Source organism: Budorcas taxicolor, chromosome 8, assembly GCF_023091745.1.
Source record: "Budorcas taxicolor isolate Tak-1 chromosome 8, Takin1.1, whole genome shotgun sequence".
NCBI classification, from domain to species: Eukaryota; Metazoa; Chordata; class Mammalia; order Artiodactyla; family Bovidae; genus Budorcas; species Budorcas taxicolor.
Window position 1 is genome coordinate 46,586,457 of NC_068917.1, and position 19,805 is coordinate 46,606,261.

The window sequence follows — 19,805 nt, forward strand, 5'->3', positions numbered from 1 at the left end:
GATCAAACGTACCTGTGGTAGCCCAGGAATGAGCTGCCTTATAGTTAATTCCATATTGCTGGCCATTGGAAAAAGCAGGCAAGGACTCTGATAATCTGTGGGCAAAATCAAACTGTCAGGATATGCTATCTTAAGCCAAGTTTTGTCAACCCAGGTCACTCAACCTAAAGATGTGACAGATTTTATAGTTCTATCACCTCATATGGGATTTGTGATCACTTACTTGTTAAATAAATGTAGGTAAACTTGTGAGATGAAGATACCTCTGAAAATCCAACTGTGTTAGGTAGGCTCAGACAGTAGCCCATCACTACCATATAAAATGTCCTGGACACGTGTTTTTAGAATCAGGGGTTATATTATTCTATCCCTCACTTCCTTCATTTATGTAAATACTAATATTTCAATATAACCTTAACCTAGAGGGGTGGGATGGGAAGGGGGGAGGGAGGCTCAAGAAGGGGATATACATATATACACACACACACACAAACTGACTGGTGTTGTGTACAGCCTAAACCAACATAATATTATAAGGCAATAATCCTTCAAATTAAAAAAATATAACCCTAACAACAAATCACACTTACTTCGAAACACCCTGGTACGAAATCACGTCAATTAAATACATATTAGTCCAACGAATGTAAGGAGTTTTTCTCAGTGATTTCTCATTCCCAATGTGCCCAACAGAAATAAAAACGAGATTTTGTTTTAAGTATCTTTTTTTCTCCTGGGACCCATGCAAGGATGGTGGGCAGGTGACATTAGATCCTGTTCCTCATTGAGGAAACACCTCAGGCCAAGAGGATTTGCCCTTCTCCCTCAAAGACTGAAGATCCCTTCAAGACTTATTCTTGTGCAGGGAGCTCTCTCTCTCTCTGCACCCTTGTCATGTAGAGGCTTTCGTTTATTTTCTTATTTTCTTTCCCTTCAACATTCACAAGTTTATTGTCTAACCTGGACAGTCAGTCACCTTTCCTCTCCAGCACTCTGAAGAAAGGAAACAGTTAAGAAGTGGCTGGCGTGGGCACCACTGCATATTACTGTTTAATAACTCACTTATAAAAGTATCTGACCAAGTACAGCACCACCCAAATGCTTTCTAAATGAAGGGGGAAAGTCCTGGTTTCCAACGTGTTGTTGTGGTTATCTGCCAAACCGGAATGGCATCTTCTCTGGTGAGAATGAGGGAATTCACTTCTACAATCCTGGCTGCAAACAGGAGCATAACCTGAACCTAATAGGAGTAACTGCTCTCCTTTATTGAGTACTTTCTCTATGTCAGGGACCATGCTAAGCACTTTGCTTACTTTCCACACTGTTGATTGTTTCATTTTTACTTTGTTTTTAATGAGATTCTCCATTATATAATCCCTGCTATCTTGGACTCATGGGCAGATAACTTGGACAATAACATACAAAGAGCATCCTCTTACACAGGGTAGGCACTCAGTAAGTATCTGTTGAAGAAATGAACAGATGGAGGAATTGAATTAATTCTCTTCTTGAACAATCAATTGTGTCTTTCTGAATGCAGCCTCAAAGCTTTGCCATTCATATTTCTCAAGCAGCATCACGTTTAACTGAAACCTTGATCCATGCACTAGTAAGTAGCTTTTTTTATCAAGTTTCTATTTTTAGAGATCCTCTTTCCATAGGCAGAAATGACATAAACCAAGATCATCTCCTTAGTTTATTTTTTTTCTAGAGTCCTTAGCATGCTACATTAACCTGACAAAGCTTAATCTTGTGTTCATTTCACAATATATTTCATGCAGTTCACAGCTGTGATTGGGTTTACATTGACATTACACATGTTTTGATTCAGCCATGTGAAAAGAATAATTCTTAATGGAGTCTGTCTCTGAAAACTGTCCAAGCTTAAATAAGCATGTGAGTAGTTCACTCTATTAAGTGCAGTCTCTCTTTAAAACGCAAAAAGGATTTCTAGCATAGGAATATGAGGCCCCTGTTTATAGTCCGTTTGCAACCCAACCACTTCTTTAGTTTTCATTATCGTGAGGAATCCTCTTTTACAGAATTGCATTCAAGTACACTACATTACTGAAGATTCCAGGTCGAGTCTAGGGGTGGGGCCGACCTTTGGCTTTACCTCCCCAAAGACATCTTCCATGGGCCCAGGCTTTCCCCAGACCATTCTTAGCATCAGACTCTCTTTGACAACCAACATTCAGCACTAAAGCCACAGAGCAGAGCTATTTGGCATTTTCCAGTGAAGTGCAAGAAATTAAATAAGTTATGTTTTTTATTGCTAAGGTCTAGAATCAAGCAGGGTCACTTTGTCATATGGCAGGAGAAGGTATACACAGGACGTGGCCTCTCCACAAGGGGAGGGGCTCAGGGTTCAAATGCGCAGGAAATGTCACCTGGTCACCCCCATCAGGCGGCGCCTTAAGATGACGAGTTGAGTATTCGGGAGTCTGAGGAGTCAGACCTCTCGTCATAGTCATCCTCGGTGTAAATGGACTGCTTTGACACCATGGGACACCCGTCGTCGGGGATAGCGATCCGAGGGTCTTCGGGGGTGCGGGCGGGGAGGACGGGCGAGCTTCTGAAGACGCTGGTGGAGTTAGTGGGGAAAGGGCTGACGTACTGGGACCGCAGCTGGTACTGCTGCTGCAGCGTCATGGTGTTCCACAGGGTGACATCGTTGGGCAGAAAGGGGCTCGACTGGTTTCTCGCCAGGGTATTCCTCAGCATCAGAGGGTACCGGGGTGGCTGGGGAAACGGGTGCTGAAGGGGCACGGCCAGGGGGTTGGGGACCATGTTGGTGGAGTCGGCAGAAAACCTCAGCGTGTCAGGGACTCTGAAGGCCGACCCCACAGACCACTTGGATGAGGAGAGGGGGTAGGAGCTCAAGGTGTGCTCGAAGAGGTGCCCGTTGGAGGGCAGCACCAGGCCCTCAGGCTCCCCAGCAGAAGTCCGGTCGGCAGCCGAGGAGGACGAGCGGCTGGAGAGCAGGACCTCCACGGCGCTCACCAGGTCACCCCCACAGCCCTTGAGGATCAACTCCAGCACCGCGGGCTTCTGGTGGGGGAATATCTTTTTCAACACTTCTAGGGGCGGTCTGTTGGCTTTCAAGCTGAAGGGCAGAGACACGGTTCCCGAGGGGCCCTCGATCAGGAGGTGGCTCTGCTCCCCGGGGTACTTGGGGCTGTCGGGCCGGCTCTCTGAGCTGGCCCCGTTCTTCTGGACCGCGAATCCTGCTTCGTCCACTGACACGATCTCGGGGCTCTCAGGTGTGAAGCAGCCCTTACTTTTGGCCACGTCTGGGGAGCTCCTCTGGTCCGTGTCTTTGTCGCTGAAAGTCTCAGCATTGTCAGCGGTGCTGCCATCCCCAAGTCGTTCTTCTGTCAAATCTGAAAAGCAGAGAACAGCTGGTTGAATCCTCTCCTGGTGTGCAAAGAACACATGTGCTCAGGAGAGGGCCCTACCTGCCCTTTTTGCAAGGGGAACTGCTTCTCTGTGGGTTATAACATACTGCAAGCCAGAAAATTATCCAAACTATGTCATTAGCAAATGGCAAAAAACGAACAAACCCTGTAAGTAAGGATATAGACATCAGAGCGATTTCTCAGAATGGGCTGTTCAGGAAAGCTTGCCTTCAACACAAAACGGTGCAGAAAGAGCCACAACCACAGATGATGTGGCTATCTAGCAGTAACAGTCTAAATCCAGATCAGACTGGGGATAAACACCATCCAGGGACAAACAGAGAAATGAGCTTGGGCTTGTTTTCTAGCTCCTCTTCTCCAAATGAGGGGTCTGGTGCCACCAAAGGACATCAACAGCTGCAACAGCTGGTGCACGACCCATACACCCAAGGGAAAGTTTAATATTTTAAAACCATTTTCCCTAGGCAGATTCTGTGTTATATGTGAACTAGTCATCAGTATGTTTCATCAGGATACCATGTACAATAACAAGTCATTATGATTGCCAGAGTAAAAGAAGCCTCCATACGTGGAAACCTCTCTTAAAAGGCCACTCGAGATCCCAGAAGACTTGGTTGCCTATAACCCGCACCAGAGGGCAAGCAGCACCAGCTGTGAAACCTGGGTGTGGGACAGGCTGCAGAGAGGGAGAAAGAGGTGCCTGGAGAAGGCTTATGAAACTGGAGGAACACCCACCAACGAAAACAGTGTGTCCGTAACTCCAGGACCTGGGATGTAAGAAGCATATAGGATGGACTTCAAGATATCTTCCTGAACTATATTTTAAAAAGAGAAAGAGAGAAACAAAGCTCCCCAAATAAAGCAGAGCTTTGCTGTGAAGTAAACCAGTAAACCAGTAGTAAATCTAACACTTTGGTCTAAGACATCACTCACCCCCTGACGAGGGCTAGAATCACTGTGCTAAAGAGGCAGAAAGGAAGGAAGAAGAAAGACTGGTTTGGTTGCAGAAGTAGGTTCTAAGAGACCTTTATAATAAAGGAGCATATTCTTTATTAACAAGTTACATACAAGCGGATTTTTATCTTTCTTAAAACATGTACTGGCTGTGTCTACTCAGAGCCAACGTAACTGATCTGAAGATGGAAATTATTAATGACCCAGTTGTCAGGTTGTAAACAACCGGTTGGCCTGTGTTTTCCACTGCCCCTGCCTGAATAGCCTCATTGTCGCCTCCTCCCTGGGCACACCTGATGATGTGTAGAGAGCCAGCTGGTGAAATTTCATCAAAGCAGCATCTAAAATCCATCTCCTCCTATTTGTTGTTGTTTATTTTACAAGCCTTAAACAAAGACCCATTTGTGAGCTTTTTTCTAATATGGGATGTACTTTAATTATAATTGAAAGACAAAACTTTCTTTACAAACCAATAAATATGTTGTAAGCATAAATAAATACTTCCAAAAAATATCCTTAAACTATATCAGTGAAACTTTTGACTGTAAATCTGATACAAATTCATACCTATCCAAAATTTGCATTTAAGCTGCTTCCTTTCCAATACAAAATATCAGCTGTCAGTGTGGGGACCATCTTCAGCCAACATGCATGAAGCCATTTTTGCTTTCTGTAACAATTCCAGGATAGGTACAAGAGACCTTTTTGCAAGAGAAATATGACATATCCTCTTCAGCAGCATCCTAGGATTGGTGACCCAATTTTCATGTCCTGGGTTAATGTGGTAGTTGTTCTTGATCCCAATGAGAAAAACAGCAACAGAAAAGCTTCCACAGGTTCATACTGCAAGCAGGTAGACCTGTCTAAAGTCTCCTGACTCATGACCCTGCACCTACCTCTTGGTGTTACTCTATCATTAAACACTTGACAATGAGAAGACAATGACAGTATGTTAACTCAGCACTGAACTCAATGCACAATTGGATCTTGGCCTCTGCTCACTGGAGCTTAGGAAAACAAGTCAAATACTCTCCCGGGGGAAATATGGACATAAAGTAAGGCTTTAAACACTGTGCTTCTCTAAAGAGTTTTCTTATTTAACTTTCATTATCTATTATTACGGAGAAGGCAATGGCACCCCACTCCAGTACTCTTGCCTGGAAAATCCCATGGATGGAGGAGCCTGGTAGGCTGCAGTCCATGGGATCATGAAGAGTGGACACGACTGAGTGACCTCACTTTCACTTTTCACTTTCATGCATTGGAGAAGGAAATAGCAACCCACTCCAGTGTTCTTGCCTGGAGAATCCCGGGGACTGGGGAGCCTGATGGGCTGCCGTCTATGGGGTCTCTCAGAGTTGGACATGACTGAAGCGACTTAGCAACAGCAATCTATTATTATCAGCATCAAGTACTTTTATCACTGTACCCTGCAAGACATCGAGGGCAGAAAACATCAGCAGATATAAGACTGGCCCCTAACTTGTGGAATTTATTACCAAGTTGGGGAGATGAGATGCATGTGCAGGGAGAAAGCAAACACAGCCAGGGAAAAATTGCTAAGTGGCAAATATGCATACACGGAACACAAATGTTCACAGAAGCATTATCCACAAGAGACAAAGGTTGGAAGAAACCCAGCATCCATCAATGATGGATGAATGGATAAACAAAATGTGGTCTATACATACAATCAAATATTATTCAGCCTCAAAAATGAATGAAATTCTCACATATACTACAATGTGGATGAACCATGAATATATGCTAAGTAAAATAAGGCAGACACAAAAGGAAAACCATTCTATGATACCGTTTATATAACATACCTAGAACAGGCAAACTTATGGCGACAGAAAGGAAAAGAGTGTTGTCAGCGACTGGGGGAGGGAGTAACGGAGATGTATTGTGTAATAGGTATTGAGTTTCAGTTAGGGATGATAAAAAGTTCTGAAAATGGAAAGTGGTAAGGGCTGCACAACATTATGAATGTGCTTAATGTCACTATATTGTATCCCTAAAATGGGTTAAAATAGTAAAACTTATGTGTATTTTACTACAATGAAAAAGTGAAAGAAGTATGATACACAGCGTCACAGCAATATAAGGGATGGTGAGATTGTTTTAAAGCAAGAAACAGCTGGCTCTTCTAGGAAAGAAAGGGTAACAACAAATTTTTTTTAAAGCTCTAATTTTGATATTTTGATATTTTCAAAAGCATACTTTCAAAAGCAGTGTGTGAACCTAACTTCCCATTTTAGAAGGTAACTTTTCCCCCACCCTGGATCAGCTGCAGACACTGAAGACATTTGGGAAAAATGTCTCTAGGTCTATCATCAAGTTCATTTTTCCACAGAATGCTTCAGACTACAGAAGAAGTGATTCAAAGGGCAAGTTTAGCCAAAGGAGCACTAAGGAATAAAGTTCTGGCTAATCTGCCATATCCACCATTAAGAAAATGTAGTAGTTTTTTCAAGACAGTAAAGGATGTACTGTTTAAAACAACTGGATACTGGATGGCAGGATTATAAATCCGACAATGCAAAATTTTATTTTTGAGCCTCTCTTCCTGATCTGCAGAGTAGGCCATAGTCGGCAGCTTGTCCACCAGTCATGAGCCGCTGGGCGGCATAAAGTCTCTTCTGCATTCTCTTGTACCACCTTGTGTACCTGCCATTGTGACATCCCCAGTGCAGCAAGCACTTGTGGTCACTTCTCAGAGAGTGATGTTGGATTGTACTGATCTGTCCACTCTCTCTCTGCAGATTTCTGGACTGATCAACCTCTCCAAGGGGTGTGCAGGCTATGGCCAAAAAGTGAGAAAATCTAACGTGATGTCACAGGAATCAAACGTACAAATTCAGAACATTCCAACCAACCAAGTTCAGCCCAGTTTACACCATATCCAGTGGGAAGATAGACGCTGTTGAAGGAAGCCCTGAGTGGGACACACCTATGCCGTCCACACACCTGAGCGCCACATGAAGTCCTGCTAAGGGGTGCTGGGTGAACAGAATCCCAGCCAACATCCAGGGATGCTGGGGTTTCAAAACTGGGCAAGGGAAGACTAGCCTCTCACCTTATACCAAGAATAACTCCTTACCCAGCAATAATGCCTACAGGGCAGAATATATGATCCCTGCAAGTTCATGGTGTCAAGTGTTGGTTGTATTGTTATACCTAAACTACAAGTACTGTAAATTATTCTGTCATAAATACAGACTTTCACAAGTAATTATAGAGGGTGAATCTTGGGCCCAGTGATAAAGTGTAATTTAATAGCAGGTGTTTCTTTATATCTCGATTTTTTTTTTCCTACATGAACTTTATAAAATGCTCCTGTTGGTTTAAAATACAAAGACTTTTCGAGATATAGAAATGTGAAACTGCCAAGTAGCAAAATGAAAAACAAAATGCTCTCCAAATGTTTTAACCTCTTTCTTCTTGAAACTGACACCCTAATTCCTAGAACATTAAAGAGTAAGAATATATTTCAATTGATAGTATTTTTACTCCTAATACACAGGCACCAAAAACTGCTAGACCAAAAATAGAAATCACTCATCTGCTACTGCAAACCAGTTATTGAAAGTGATATAATTTGCTATTTCTAAAGCTAAACATCTAGACATTCAAAAATCTTCTAAATGTTCACACTTCAATTTCATATTTTTCATAATGTAGAAACACTCACAGCTATCCCTGAAATAAACTCTTCACAAGGGTAAAGATGTTTTTTGAAAGTAGATACTCAATTAAGAAGGAAATTTTTTCTCTTGAAAACAGTGCTACCAACTTCAAAAATATATCTGTGCCATAAGAAGTTACAAGACTTTAAGGACAGAAAATGAACACTCACACAAAAATGACTTCCAATCTAAAATTACAGTTTGCAAATTTTAACTTTCTTTAGTGGATTTTTTTCATATGAAAATGCAACTTCAAAAAAAATCCCAAGTAGTTATTTCAGAGATTTTGAGAAAGTCTGCCACATTATACGAAACAGACACTGTGCTCAAGACACATAAAAATGAAAAACCCTCCTCACTGAGATGTAGGGGGTTTTAATCCATTCTATCCAATGATATCTACAGAAACAAAACACAGCATCCATCCAGAATAAAAAACCAAAAAAGCACTGGCATGGGGAGTGTTGTTTGCCAGTGGGAAAGTCACTGGATTTAATTTTTTTCTGTTTGAAATCATGTCACGCATTTTGAAACATGGGATTGTGACGTCTCATGTGTTCACCTGAGCTTTGAGGAACACACCTCTAAATAACTGTTTACTGATGGCTTGTTTTCAAAGCACACAAATCTCACAACAATGGCAGGGAAGAAGTCCTGGCTGGATGGGGCTTTCAAAAAAGACCACTGCCCAATCAGAAGTCAAACAAGAGACATGCTTTTCACATTTTCTGTTACCTTTATCTTGCACTAGAAGTGCTGAACCGTAAAAAACCCAATGGATAAAAAGCCTAGCATACATACAGCAGGGGATGAATGTCAGTCTAAAATCTTTCTTTTTCTTCCTGAGGTGGGGGGAAAACCTATGAAAAGTAAATAGTCATGCTTTTAAAATCAATGACAACACTGACTTAATAACATATGAAGAAATCAAGAAGATTCCTAGGGACCAATACTTTGGCAGACATTGATATAGAAAGGGCTGGACTTAAGGAAGGATGGTTTGCAACTGTGGACTTTGTAAATCCTGCAAAAACTTATTTCTGACCTCTTTCTTGACTCTGAAAGGAATATTTTTCAAGAAGCAGGAGGGAAATTATCTATAAATATACAAGTACATTTGGTACTTATAAAAATGTAGCTAGCTACTTATTCAGTTGTCTATTTAACAAGTTTTAAATCTTTTACCATGTGCCCTTCCACTGTGCTAGGTAAGATTACACAGAGATGATCAAAGCATTTACCTTGTGACCCCTGAGAGGCTTACTGTTTACTAATGAACATTATGCAAAATTTCCAAGTTACCTATGCAATGAGTCGTATTTACATTGAAACACAGCAGGTAACCCAAAGGGCAGCAGCTGGGCAGACTGTATTCATGGGAGGGAATGTTGTTGTAAACAGTCATATAATGGCTATGAGTGGAACATATACTGAACAAGTAATAATTACAGGGTGGTGGGGCAGAACACTGATCTCAGCTTCGCAAAATTTATGTCTGCCTAGTCACTGGCATCAAAAGAGATCAGAGATTTGTTAGAAAACCAATGATCTGAATGTGAAGTTTTCCACAATATCGTTATTCAGCAGTTGATTGTGCTGATTTACTTATAGTTGTTTAACTGTATAGTAAGATATAAAAAATTAAAAATAAAGCCTGCCTAGTTATGGTTTAGTTTCCCCTCAGTTTCTTCAGAGGACAGTCATTTGCAGGGCTCAAACAAGAGGGTGACTCCCTAAAGCCACATGGGAATCTTGGACGCTATGTGACAGGATCCCAAGGTGATGGGCCTGCAATGGCCAGCGTTCCACTACTCGGGCCCCAACCTCTGCCAGGAAAGGCCATGCAAACCCCAATGCAAGGCCCAACCTGCCATCAGAGCCATATGACACAAGACATGGGGGTCTAGGACCTGAGTGACTAATGGCTGAGGGGCCGCAACAGGTTCAAAAGCCAACCAAAGGAGAAAAGGAAGAGAAAGGGGAGGCAGGCAGGCAAGTAGGTTTTCACTGGACTCTGTGCAACATTTCCCAGAAAGGGGCTCGGAGTCCTCCAGGCACGTTGATTTATGAAGACTTACTCCCTTTCCCTCTGTAAAGCTGTTAGCTGAAAGTGCTGACTGGCTGCAGTGAAGAATTTCTCATCAATGCTCTTTGATTGTATTTTGCAAACAAAATGCCTGTTGCTTGGTAACATTTCACTTGAGCCTGACCTTCCCCGAAAGTTATTGCTATCAGATTCGATTTACACTGTCCTCTTGTGATTACTGTAATCTCTTAAACTCGGGAGTTCATCCATCAGGGAAAAGAAAAGTTGGTTGTGTAAGTCGAGAACAGGACTATCCGCCAGATTTATAACCCAGAAGGGTGTGCTGTGTCGGGAGAGAGGTTCTGTCCTGGGTGGCAGGGAAACTCTGGTTCTGAGATGTGGAAAACGCCCCCGGGGTTCCCTACTCCCGGTGCTCTGACCCACAAGATGGACACCAGCGCCTCTCTGAACCTCTGGGGGCAGTTTAGGCTCCCCTGGAAGAAAGGCGCCTGGAGACTAGCCAGAGCTACGCCCACCCCGAGGGGCGCCCAGGGCAATGGGGCTTGGTCCGCCTCCCAGGCTGGAGCTGCCAGATAAAATTGTCTGCAGGATGCCCAGTAGAATCTGCACTTAGGAAAAACAACAAAGAATGTTTTAGAAGTCTGCCCTGTGCAGTATTTGACATCCTATTTTTGTGTCTGTTTATTTGTAGGCTTTTTGCTAAATCTGGCACTCTGCCGAAGCAGGGAGGCGGCAAGGAAGGAGAGGGTAGCGGGAGAGCAGAGGGGCAAGGCGAAGCTGAACGGGGAGGGCCAAGCGGGCGCTGGTCCAGCCCTGCCGGTGGGGCTGAGCGCCCACTGCTCACCGCAGAAGGAGCTGGGGAAGGAGGCAGCCTCGGCTGGCTGCGGTGCCACCGGACAGCGACAAGGTCCAAGGGGAAGCGGTTCAGGGCAGGCAGCCCAGGGGAGCCACAGGCACTCGGCTGCCACCGCAAAACAGGCTGCCATGGCCTCTATGGGTCTCCCGACTGTCCCAGCTCCAGCCCCAGGGTCCCCGACCAGTCACCCGCACTTGCCAAGCTCAGCGCAAGGGCCGGGGAGCCAAGGCGGCCACTGGCGGGTCGCAGGAGGGAAAGACCGGAGCTGAAAGCTGCCCCCGAGCCGGCCACGGGTCAGGCTTGGAAGAGACCAATCAGCCTCGCGTCTTCCTTTTGGTTTGGTTGGGTTTTGTTACTTAAAACTAAACCCCTGGCCCCAAATCAAAACGTCTGAAATAACCAGACCCTGTCTTAAAGTCTTAGGTGCGCTTCAGGGAAGACTTTGAGCTCTCCTACCATTTTTCCTGTGCTTCAAGTCCCTGGTCGTTGAGCATTTCCCACCCTGGCCTGAACTAGCGCTCTGCCCACAACTCAGGATCGGTGCAGGTGTGTGTGTGTGTGTGTCTCTCTCTTTTTTTTAATTAAAAGTAAAATTTAAAATTAGGAAGCTGACAAGACAGGACCTAATCAAGCTGGAACTGAAAAGCCCAGAGTAAGCTTCAAGATGTGAGGAAGTGCCGGCCAGGAGGTAAAATAAAATAAAGGCAGTTTTCCGAAATCTCCCAACTTCCCTCCCTACAGGTCTCTTGATTCGCTTATTTTCAGGAGAAATAAATAGGAAAGAAGATCCTACGTTTCTTAATCCTGCTCTCTTATTCCTAATCAAATATGATGCTTTCGATTTCTTTACCTTCAAGAAATGTTAAAACTTGCTCACACATTTCTTTTGATGGCAGATGTAAACCTAGCGAGAGTCTATAGCCACAGACCTGTCCTCTCTCAGCCCAAGGAGACCCAGCACACTCTTCATGAAGCAGAGGAAGATGTGGGGGGAGGGAGCCACACACAGGAATGTAACTTTAGCTTCCCACCTTGGTCATGACCCTTAACTTTCCTAGCTCTGAAGCCCAGTCCAGAAAGGCAGGCTTGGCTGGCAGAAGCTGCTGACTCAGATACACTAAGAGCTGAAAGATGTTCAAGCTTCCCTAGATATTTTCATGACGGGAAGGAGGAGGGGAGTGAGAAGGATGAAGAGGGAATGGGAGAGGAACGGATCGACAGGGTAGATTTAAAGAAGCTGAGACTAGAATTTGAGGTTCCATCAAAACCTACTAATTGCAGGCCAGTCATAGATGATACTCAAGCAGCAGGGGAGATGTACTCTCAAAAAAGAAAAAAAAATGCTCTAATCCATTGCTAAAAGTAATAATCTGAGAATATGAAATTTCTCCTTAAAACCACTGCCACTGTTAAAAGGATGTTAAACATGATACACCATTAGATAATATAATTCCTGTTCCTTTAAAGAATCTGAAGCATAATTTGGGAAATAAATTTCTTCCAGCTACAAAGCAGAGTTTTGGTATTAATGTTGCTCATTGCACAAGGTGTTTTTTCTCCAGCAGTTGCCCAACAAACATTCCCTTTTCCAGGGCACGTGCTTTTCTTCAGGATCTCTGGAGAGGGGGAAAGATACCGTGTGTGTGTTTCTGCACCTGCATTTGTAGCCAATAAAAAAAGCCAATGTCTCCACAGCTATGTACTTGAAAAAAATCTCCATAATCCCACAGAAACAAATCTCTGTAAATCACCAGCAGATATTCAGATTCCTAATGGCCTGTGAGGACTTCCCTGGTAGCTCAGCAGTAAAGAATCCGCCTGCAGTGCAGGAAACATGGGTCAGATCCCTGGGTCGAGAAGATCCCCTGGAGAAGGAAATGGCAACCCACTCCAGTATTCTTGCCTGGAAAATTCCATGGACAGAGGAGCCTGGCAGCCTACAGTCCATGGGATCACAAGAGTCAGACAGGACTTAGCGACTAAACCACCACCACCCACCAGTGGTCTGTGAACTTACTGTACATGTGGACCTACAATTCAAATAGTGCTTAAGTAGTGAGCTAAGAAGTGAGCTAACTTCCCTAAGTAGTGAGCTACTTGCCCAGGACCATACCTAACAGGCTTCTCAATATGCATGGTACGTTACATACAAATAAATCCTAAGAACACCTGCAAAAAAATACGTACAGCAACCAGCAGTCCCATCCAAGCAGTTCTCTCTAACTTAAATCCCAAATGGGCTTTCTCCGTATAAAGCACTGCACAGAGCTGATCCGCTTGTGTGCCTGCCTTCCTAGTGAAAAACAACTATCTAGTCCTTTCCCGCCCTCTCTCATCGTCATCAGATTGGTGACTGACTTTTTTGTTGGTGTTAAATGGAATTATGGGATCGAACCAACTGAAAGAAGAAAACAAAGTTACATAAATAAGATGTGCAAGGTACACAGCAGGACTAGCTGTAAACTGAGCTGCTGGTCCCTGACAGCTTAGTCCCCCAAAGCCATCACTCTGACCTCTTCTTGTGTCAAATCCTATTCTCCTTTGCAATTACTGGTTTTCAATTTGAAAGGCTGAGGCTATCTTGGTTCCAGGTGAAAGAGAGCACACCAGGCTTGGTGTGTCTGGTTGCAATCAGTCTCCTTCTCTTCCTCACCCCAAGCTTGTATCTTTCTCCAGCCGTTGCTGCTGCTGCTCTGCCTTTCTGGCTGCCCTCACTCCCCACCTCTCAGGGCTGTTTTTGGTCTCGATGCTTTTGAAACGGTGAACTTTGGCTATCCCAGAGAACAGGTGTGAAGAGCACAGGATGTGAAGGGAACCAAACCCCTCTTGGACAGGGACCCCAGAACCCAATGCACTATTATGGGGTTGCTGCCTGCACTATCACAAATGCTGCCCGAGTGTTGGGGGAAATGGAGACAGAAGAAGTAGAAATGGGAAGGTTCAGAAAATTCACCGGCATAGATCAACTTTGAGAACTGAGACAAAATTGTCCTAGTTACCTGCCCTAATTTAAAAGAGAAAAAGGTTCTTTCCCCTCCCCTCTGACTCCTCTGTGAAACATGAAGAGATCACACTGACAAGAGAGAGTCACCAGGAAGTGAGTGGACATACTCAGGGAAAGGCTTATATCCATCCTACCCTGGATTAAACAGTCACAAAAGCCACGTTCAGCAAACTCACTTCTGTCCTTAAACACCCAGTTCTGCTCTTCACATAAGATGTTCTCAGAGGTTGGGTCTGCAGAGCATAACTGAGGAACAGGGCAGCAGAACTGAGCCTGCCAGGCGGCCTACCAGCTTATCCCCAAGAAATGGCATGTCCCCAGCTCCACCCAGCAATCCAGTGCTCCAGAAAGCCTCTCTCCAGAAACCAGAAGTATTGCATTTTGGAGGGGAGGCAGTTAGGGGTAGGCGGAAGCTCTACCATTAGTTCCACCCACAGGAGGGCTTTGGTCCTTCGAGAGCCTTCCACCTCTGAGTCCCAGCATACCTTTCAACCCTCTCCCTGAGAAGATGGGGTTTCTTTCCTTTGCACATCTGCCCCCAGTGAAAGGGAAACACCAAACACCTGTCCACTGAATTCCAAGGGGTTAAAAACCAAAGGAGCACTTGGGTTGGGCAGGACAGTCACAAGCTAGTAAGTCTCCAGGAGGAAAGGCTCCAGTGGGGTTTGCAAGGTTTTGGTGGCCTGAAGGAGGGAACTGGATAAAAAGGTGGGTAGGGGGATCTGCGCAGCTCCAGGACTCAGGGCAGACCCCTGCTCTCTAGAACACAGCGGAGGGGGAGGAGGAGAGGAGAGGGCCGCAGGAGGCCCAGGCCCACGGAGAATTGGGGAAAAGGCTCTCCAGGCGTGGCCTTCCTCACTGTAGGTCAGGTTTTGTCTTTCTTTAAAACGGCAGACTGCAGAAGACTGCCTGTGAAATGGTATTACAGGACCTGAACTCCTGCAAAAGGAGTTGGTTGGCTCTGGGTGCACCACATTGAGTCCCTGCTAACAGTTTTGGGAGTCTTTCTGGTCCCTTTCTACTCTTGCTTCTAAACAAGGCTTCCTTCAACAAACTGCACAAGGCTGGAGACCAGAGCAGACTAGAAAGGCTTCAGGTTTGCTCCAGTTGCCGGGTGCCGAGAAAATCGCCCAGAGTAGGCCAAACCGTGGGCCTGGGCTCCTTCTCTGCCCTCCCGTCCCAACCTCCAGATGCGAGGCCGCTCAAGCCTACAGTCGGAAAGCCTGCAGTGTGTGCGCCCGCGTGGATTTTAATCTGGTCCTGTTTCGACCTCTTTATCTACCCGTCCCCTTAAACTTAGAGAAGGCACTTGGCGAGCCCGAGGCGCCTTTCCCGAGGGCACCTGGGTTCCACCTCCTACCTCGCCGGGTCCAGACTGAACGCCGCTTCCGCCGAGGGAGTAAGGCCCGGCTTGGCTGGAGTCGGGGGGTAAGGTCGCGCCCAGCCCACTCCCGCCACACTCGCCTTCGGGCCTGCCGGCCGAAGCCTCCAGAGCTGCTTCCAAGTGTTTCCGCCCGGGCGCCAGCCCGGCCCGGCCCCGCCGCGGCCCTTACCTGGCTTGGCGAGCGGCGCCTGCAGCGCCCCGGGCGGGGGCTCGGCGGCCCAGCGCAGCGCGGCGGCCGCAGCCAACTCGGCGGCTGGGCGCGACGGCTGCTGCGACGGCTGCGAGGGCGGCGGCGGCTGCGGGGCGGCGGCGGCGTCTCCCGGCGGCGGGGGTCCCGGCAGGGCGCGCAGCGAGTCGGGGATGAGGCTCTCGAGGCTCTCGTTGGCCTGCTGCCTGCGCAGCGCCACCTGCGCCGCCATGACCCGCTGCCGCTCGATGATGAGGATGCACTTCTCGCAGGTGCAGTCTTTGAAGCGGCAGTAGCGCTTGTGGCCCTTGAGCCAGGACAGCACGCCGTGGTTGCGGCAGCGCGCGCACTTGGGCGTGCGCTGCAGGGGCGCCCGCGGCGGCTGCGACACCGGGCCGCCCATGTACAGGTAGGGGGAGCCGTAGCCGTTCATGCCCCGGGCTCCCGACAGAGCTGGCAAGCTGGCGGCGGGAGCCGGTACGGGGCCGCTGGACGGCGGGGCTGAGAGGCCCTCTCCAAAGCGGCCTGCGGGCGGCGCAGTCCTCGGTCCCGCAGTCCAGGCGGCCTTGAGCGCTTCGGAGTGGCTGGAGGGGCCGCGGCCGTCTTTCCGGCTCCCGACGGGCGCTTCCCTGCTCCCGAGTCGGCCGAGTCTCCGCCCGCCGCTCCTTTGGCCGGCACGTCCTCCGCGGCCGAGGCGCGGCGGCGGCTGCCGGGAGCCGGCGAGAGCTCTGGTTAAGGTCTGAAGCGGCTCGTCCGCAGCTCCCGCGCGCAGACCGGCCGGCACGTCCTCTGCCGCCCTGCCCCCGCCTCCCCCCCCGCCACCCCCACCCTCGGGGTCCCGGTCTCCTGGCACTCTCCACCCCACTCCACTCCACGCCTCCTTCCTTCTGCCCGCGCCTCTCGAGACCCTGCGCTTCACTCTCCCTGCTACCTGCCGCCGGGCCACTCTCACGGGGGCGCTCACGGCCCCCTCCTCCACGCTCCCTGCGCCTCCCCTGCTTGCACGGGAGGGACTGCAGCACTCGGGACGCGGCAGCGCCCGCGGGGCGGGGAAGGGAGGACCAGCGCGGATGAGAGAGGCGGGTGGCAGTTCCCCTTCAACTCTCTTCCCGCCTCCCTCCAGGCCCGATTTGGCGGCACCGGGCCCAAGGCGGCTTTCATTCCCACACTTGGCCACAGAAACACGGCTCGGGGAGAACCGGAACCTATCTGAGCGCTGCGGATACACTAGGGTCCCGGCGCGAGAAGAGGTTTTAAGTTGCGGGGAGCCAGGCCCTGCGGCCACTGGCTGGAGAAGTTGGGGGTAGGGCATTTGAACTGGTTCGAGAAATGGGGGCTTTCTTGACTTCTTTTTGCAACGTTTTTTTTTTTCTTTTTGCCGCGACCGAAGAAAATGCTTTTGAAAACCTGCTGGTCCAAGGACGACGACCCGTTTTGCAGGCTGTTTCAAAGGGGAAAATAGTCCTCCCTCTGTGGCGCAGAGTTTACCTTTCTACACCTCCACGTTGTAATAAAAAATAAAGTCTCTGTCCTGAAAAGCCGGCAAGTGCTCTTTTGGAGTTTGTGTTTAAGCACTGGGTCTAAACTTTCAGAGAGCGAATGGAGGGGCCACGCTAGCGCCCCCCAAGTTACCGCATATGATCTGAACCCTGCCCAACGGTCTTTGAGAAATCAAACGGAGGTCTCGCATCACCCCATTCAAATGCCCACGGACTCAGCAATCTAATTATGAATAAGGGATGGGGCCACCCCACCCCCACACCAGTGTCTTTGGGTGGGAGAGGGCCTTTGCACAGATGACTGTAAAACTTTGTTTAAAGTGATACTTGTGTGTATGGTTTTGGCCTAAAGCAGAATACCTCCGCAAATGCACAGAGATGCTCCCCTAATGGGAGAAAACAAGAAAAGCAGTGGTTACTGCGGCGCAGGGTAGCACAACGGCTCAGTGCGAAGAGGCGCGATGGCAATCCCGGAGCCGTCTTCAGAAGGCAGGCTTCAGAGAGCACCCTGAATTCATCTCTTGGCGGTCTGGACGAATCCAATGCGAATTCGGAGCGTAGACCAGTCGGCTGCAATGGTCAACCGGTCGGCGCCTCTCAGCTTTATTCTGCACTGCTTTGGAAGCAAACAAACAACCCGAAAATGTCCATGTGTGTGCTGTGAATTCAAGTACCACCAGGCGTTCCAGCAGCCAACCCTCCGCCTAAAAGGGCGATTCCGGGAGGAGAGTAGGTTAAAAAGTGAACCTGACTGTGTATGTTTCCCTTGAGGCCCTTGGCTGCCCCCCACCTTCCCCATTTCAGACCTGCGGCCCTCGTGGGGCGCAGAAAGGAACCCCCAGCAAGAGACTGCTAACCTTAGGAGGCTTGCCTCCAAAACTTCTTAGGGCACAGACCCCTTAGTCTTACTCCTAACCCCCACCACGTCATCAATCTCTCCTCCCAAACTTCGCGAGGAAAACAAGCCTTAAGGCACTACAACTGGGAGGAACTTCCAAAAATTCTCGGGACTGGAGGCCTGGGTCACCCGCAGCGCCGTGGCCCAGAGGCTTGGAAGTGGGAAGTTCACGGTGAGAAACACATAGAAGGCCTAGAATGACACTGAATCTGGGACACTGAAATCTCTAAATCTCTTGGAAAGACAGAGACCACAAACTTTTCAAAGCCAGATTTCTCCCATATTTCCTTCAAATAAATGGTTAGCAAAACCAGGAGTATAAGAAACCTGAGAGTAATGATTTTTTTTTAAAAGGAAAGCAGCAGAGCTCAGCACCAGGTTTGGGGGACATTTCCACTAAAAGGCGACCCACTCTCCCTCAGTCACCTAGTCACCCTATCCCTTTGCCACTCAAACAGTCTTGCATTATTTGGTCCCCAGGGCCCCGTTTCACTCCAGTGCACATAGGGGCTGAGACCTAAATACTCATTTGATATAGCGCAATAATCCTTTTCTCATATTTGATGGGAATGTTTTCCATATCCCAGTATTTGACAACATCTCCCTATAGGGACAGGTTTGTATTTATGTTGGTAAAATGTCCCCTGCCTCAAAGTCTATTGTAACCCAACACCTGACAACCCCGAGTCCCATTTCTGTTTGCAGAAAGGGTTTATTCAAGCACATAATGGGATCCCAGCAGAAAGCCTTTCAGAACAAGGGGCTATGGTAAACTTCACCACATGAACTCCGTTTCCAGGGCTATTAAGCTTTTAATTGGAAAATAGCAGAGGAAATTTCAAGGTGACTATAACGTGTTAGTAGTTAGTGTGGAGAAGAAAAGCCGGAGCGGGATGAATGTAGAAAGCATATGGTCCGAATCACATTTAGGAGGAGAGGCCTGCCGCTTAGCAGAACTAAGTCCCGGCGGCTTATATACTTATGGGAAAAATCATCGAAGAAATTGGAAAGGGAGCAGTGAGGGTTACAAGTGTAACCTCGCTAGACTGGATCCACTCAGTCCTGCTCTGGGTGGGTGGGTGTGGGTGCGCGCGCACACGTGTTCAAACCACAATAACTGGGTAAAGTTGTGTGTGTGTGTGTGTGTACGCGCGCGCATGTGTTCAAACCACAATTAACCGGGTAAAGCTGTGATAGGTATTAAAGCGTCAAAGGCTGTAAAACAAGTGTGCATATGTGGTTCTCTTTCTCTTGGCGCGCACACAATCTCACGGTGTGTGTGTACATCTAAAAGTTAAGAACGAAGTGCTCGTGCTCAGAAACTGAAGATGTCCTGATTGGAAGCTGCCCCTCACCGCAAGCAACACTTAATCAAAAGGACAGTTACATATTGTCCCGGATGTATAAATACATCAAGAAATTTTCTGCTTTGCTGGATTCTCATGGAGGGGAAGGTCAAGGTTCTTATACTGCTGTTTAAACCTCGACCACGGTGACACTGAAGACTGGGGCATGTAGAAAGCCTTTTTATGTTTTTATTTTTTAGAAAGCCCCTTTAAAGCAGGACAACGAACCCCCTCTCCCCACTCAAGAATTCTTCAATTCTCACCCTGTCCATGCCTCTCAGCATCACTCATTGATCAGCTTCACATTGAAAGGGGGGAACAAATGTCCAGTGAGGCATTTGTTTCTAGAGGGGAAACCAGCAATCGATTTCTTGAGATGACAATGATGCCCCGGTTTGCCACATTTGGGAGAGCTTCCTATACACCCCATGGATCCCCGAAGTCACCCTCTCAGGCGCAAGACAGAGGACAGAGACCATGCGACCAACGAGTGATTGAAATGGCGCCTGGCCGGCGGGGGAC

The 19,805-nt window shown here is 47.5% G+C and overlaps 1 protein-coding gene across 1 annotated transcript; it reads right to left on the reverse strand.

Annotated features, from left to right (window-relative positions):
• Positions 1-2,415: 2,415 nt before the first annotated feature.
• DMRT3 (doublesex and mab-3 related transcription factor 3) lies at positions 2,416-15,973 on the reverse strand. The gene is made up of 2 exons (XM_052645427.1): positions 15,523-15,973; positions 2,416-3,383 (listed from the first exon to the last, which is right to left on the reverse strand). The coding sequence occupies exons 1-2, from the start codon at positions 15,971-15,973 to the stop codon at positions 2,416-2,418; spliced, it is 1,419 nt and encodes a 472-aa protein (XP_052501387.1).
• Positions 15,974-19,805: the final 3,832 nt, after the last annotated feature.

Excerpts from the sequence above, each read along its gene's own strand:
- DMRT3 (XM_052645427.1), bottom strand. The coding sequence starts at position 15,973 with ATGAACGGCTACGGCTCCCCCTACCTGTACATGGGCGGCCCGGTGTCG. Across the intron at positions 3,384-15,522 it reads GGCGCCGCTCGCCAAGCCAG|ATTTGACAGAAGAACGACTT; the intron begins GTAAGGGCCGCG and ends TCTGCTTTTCAG.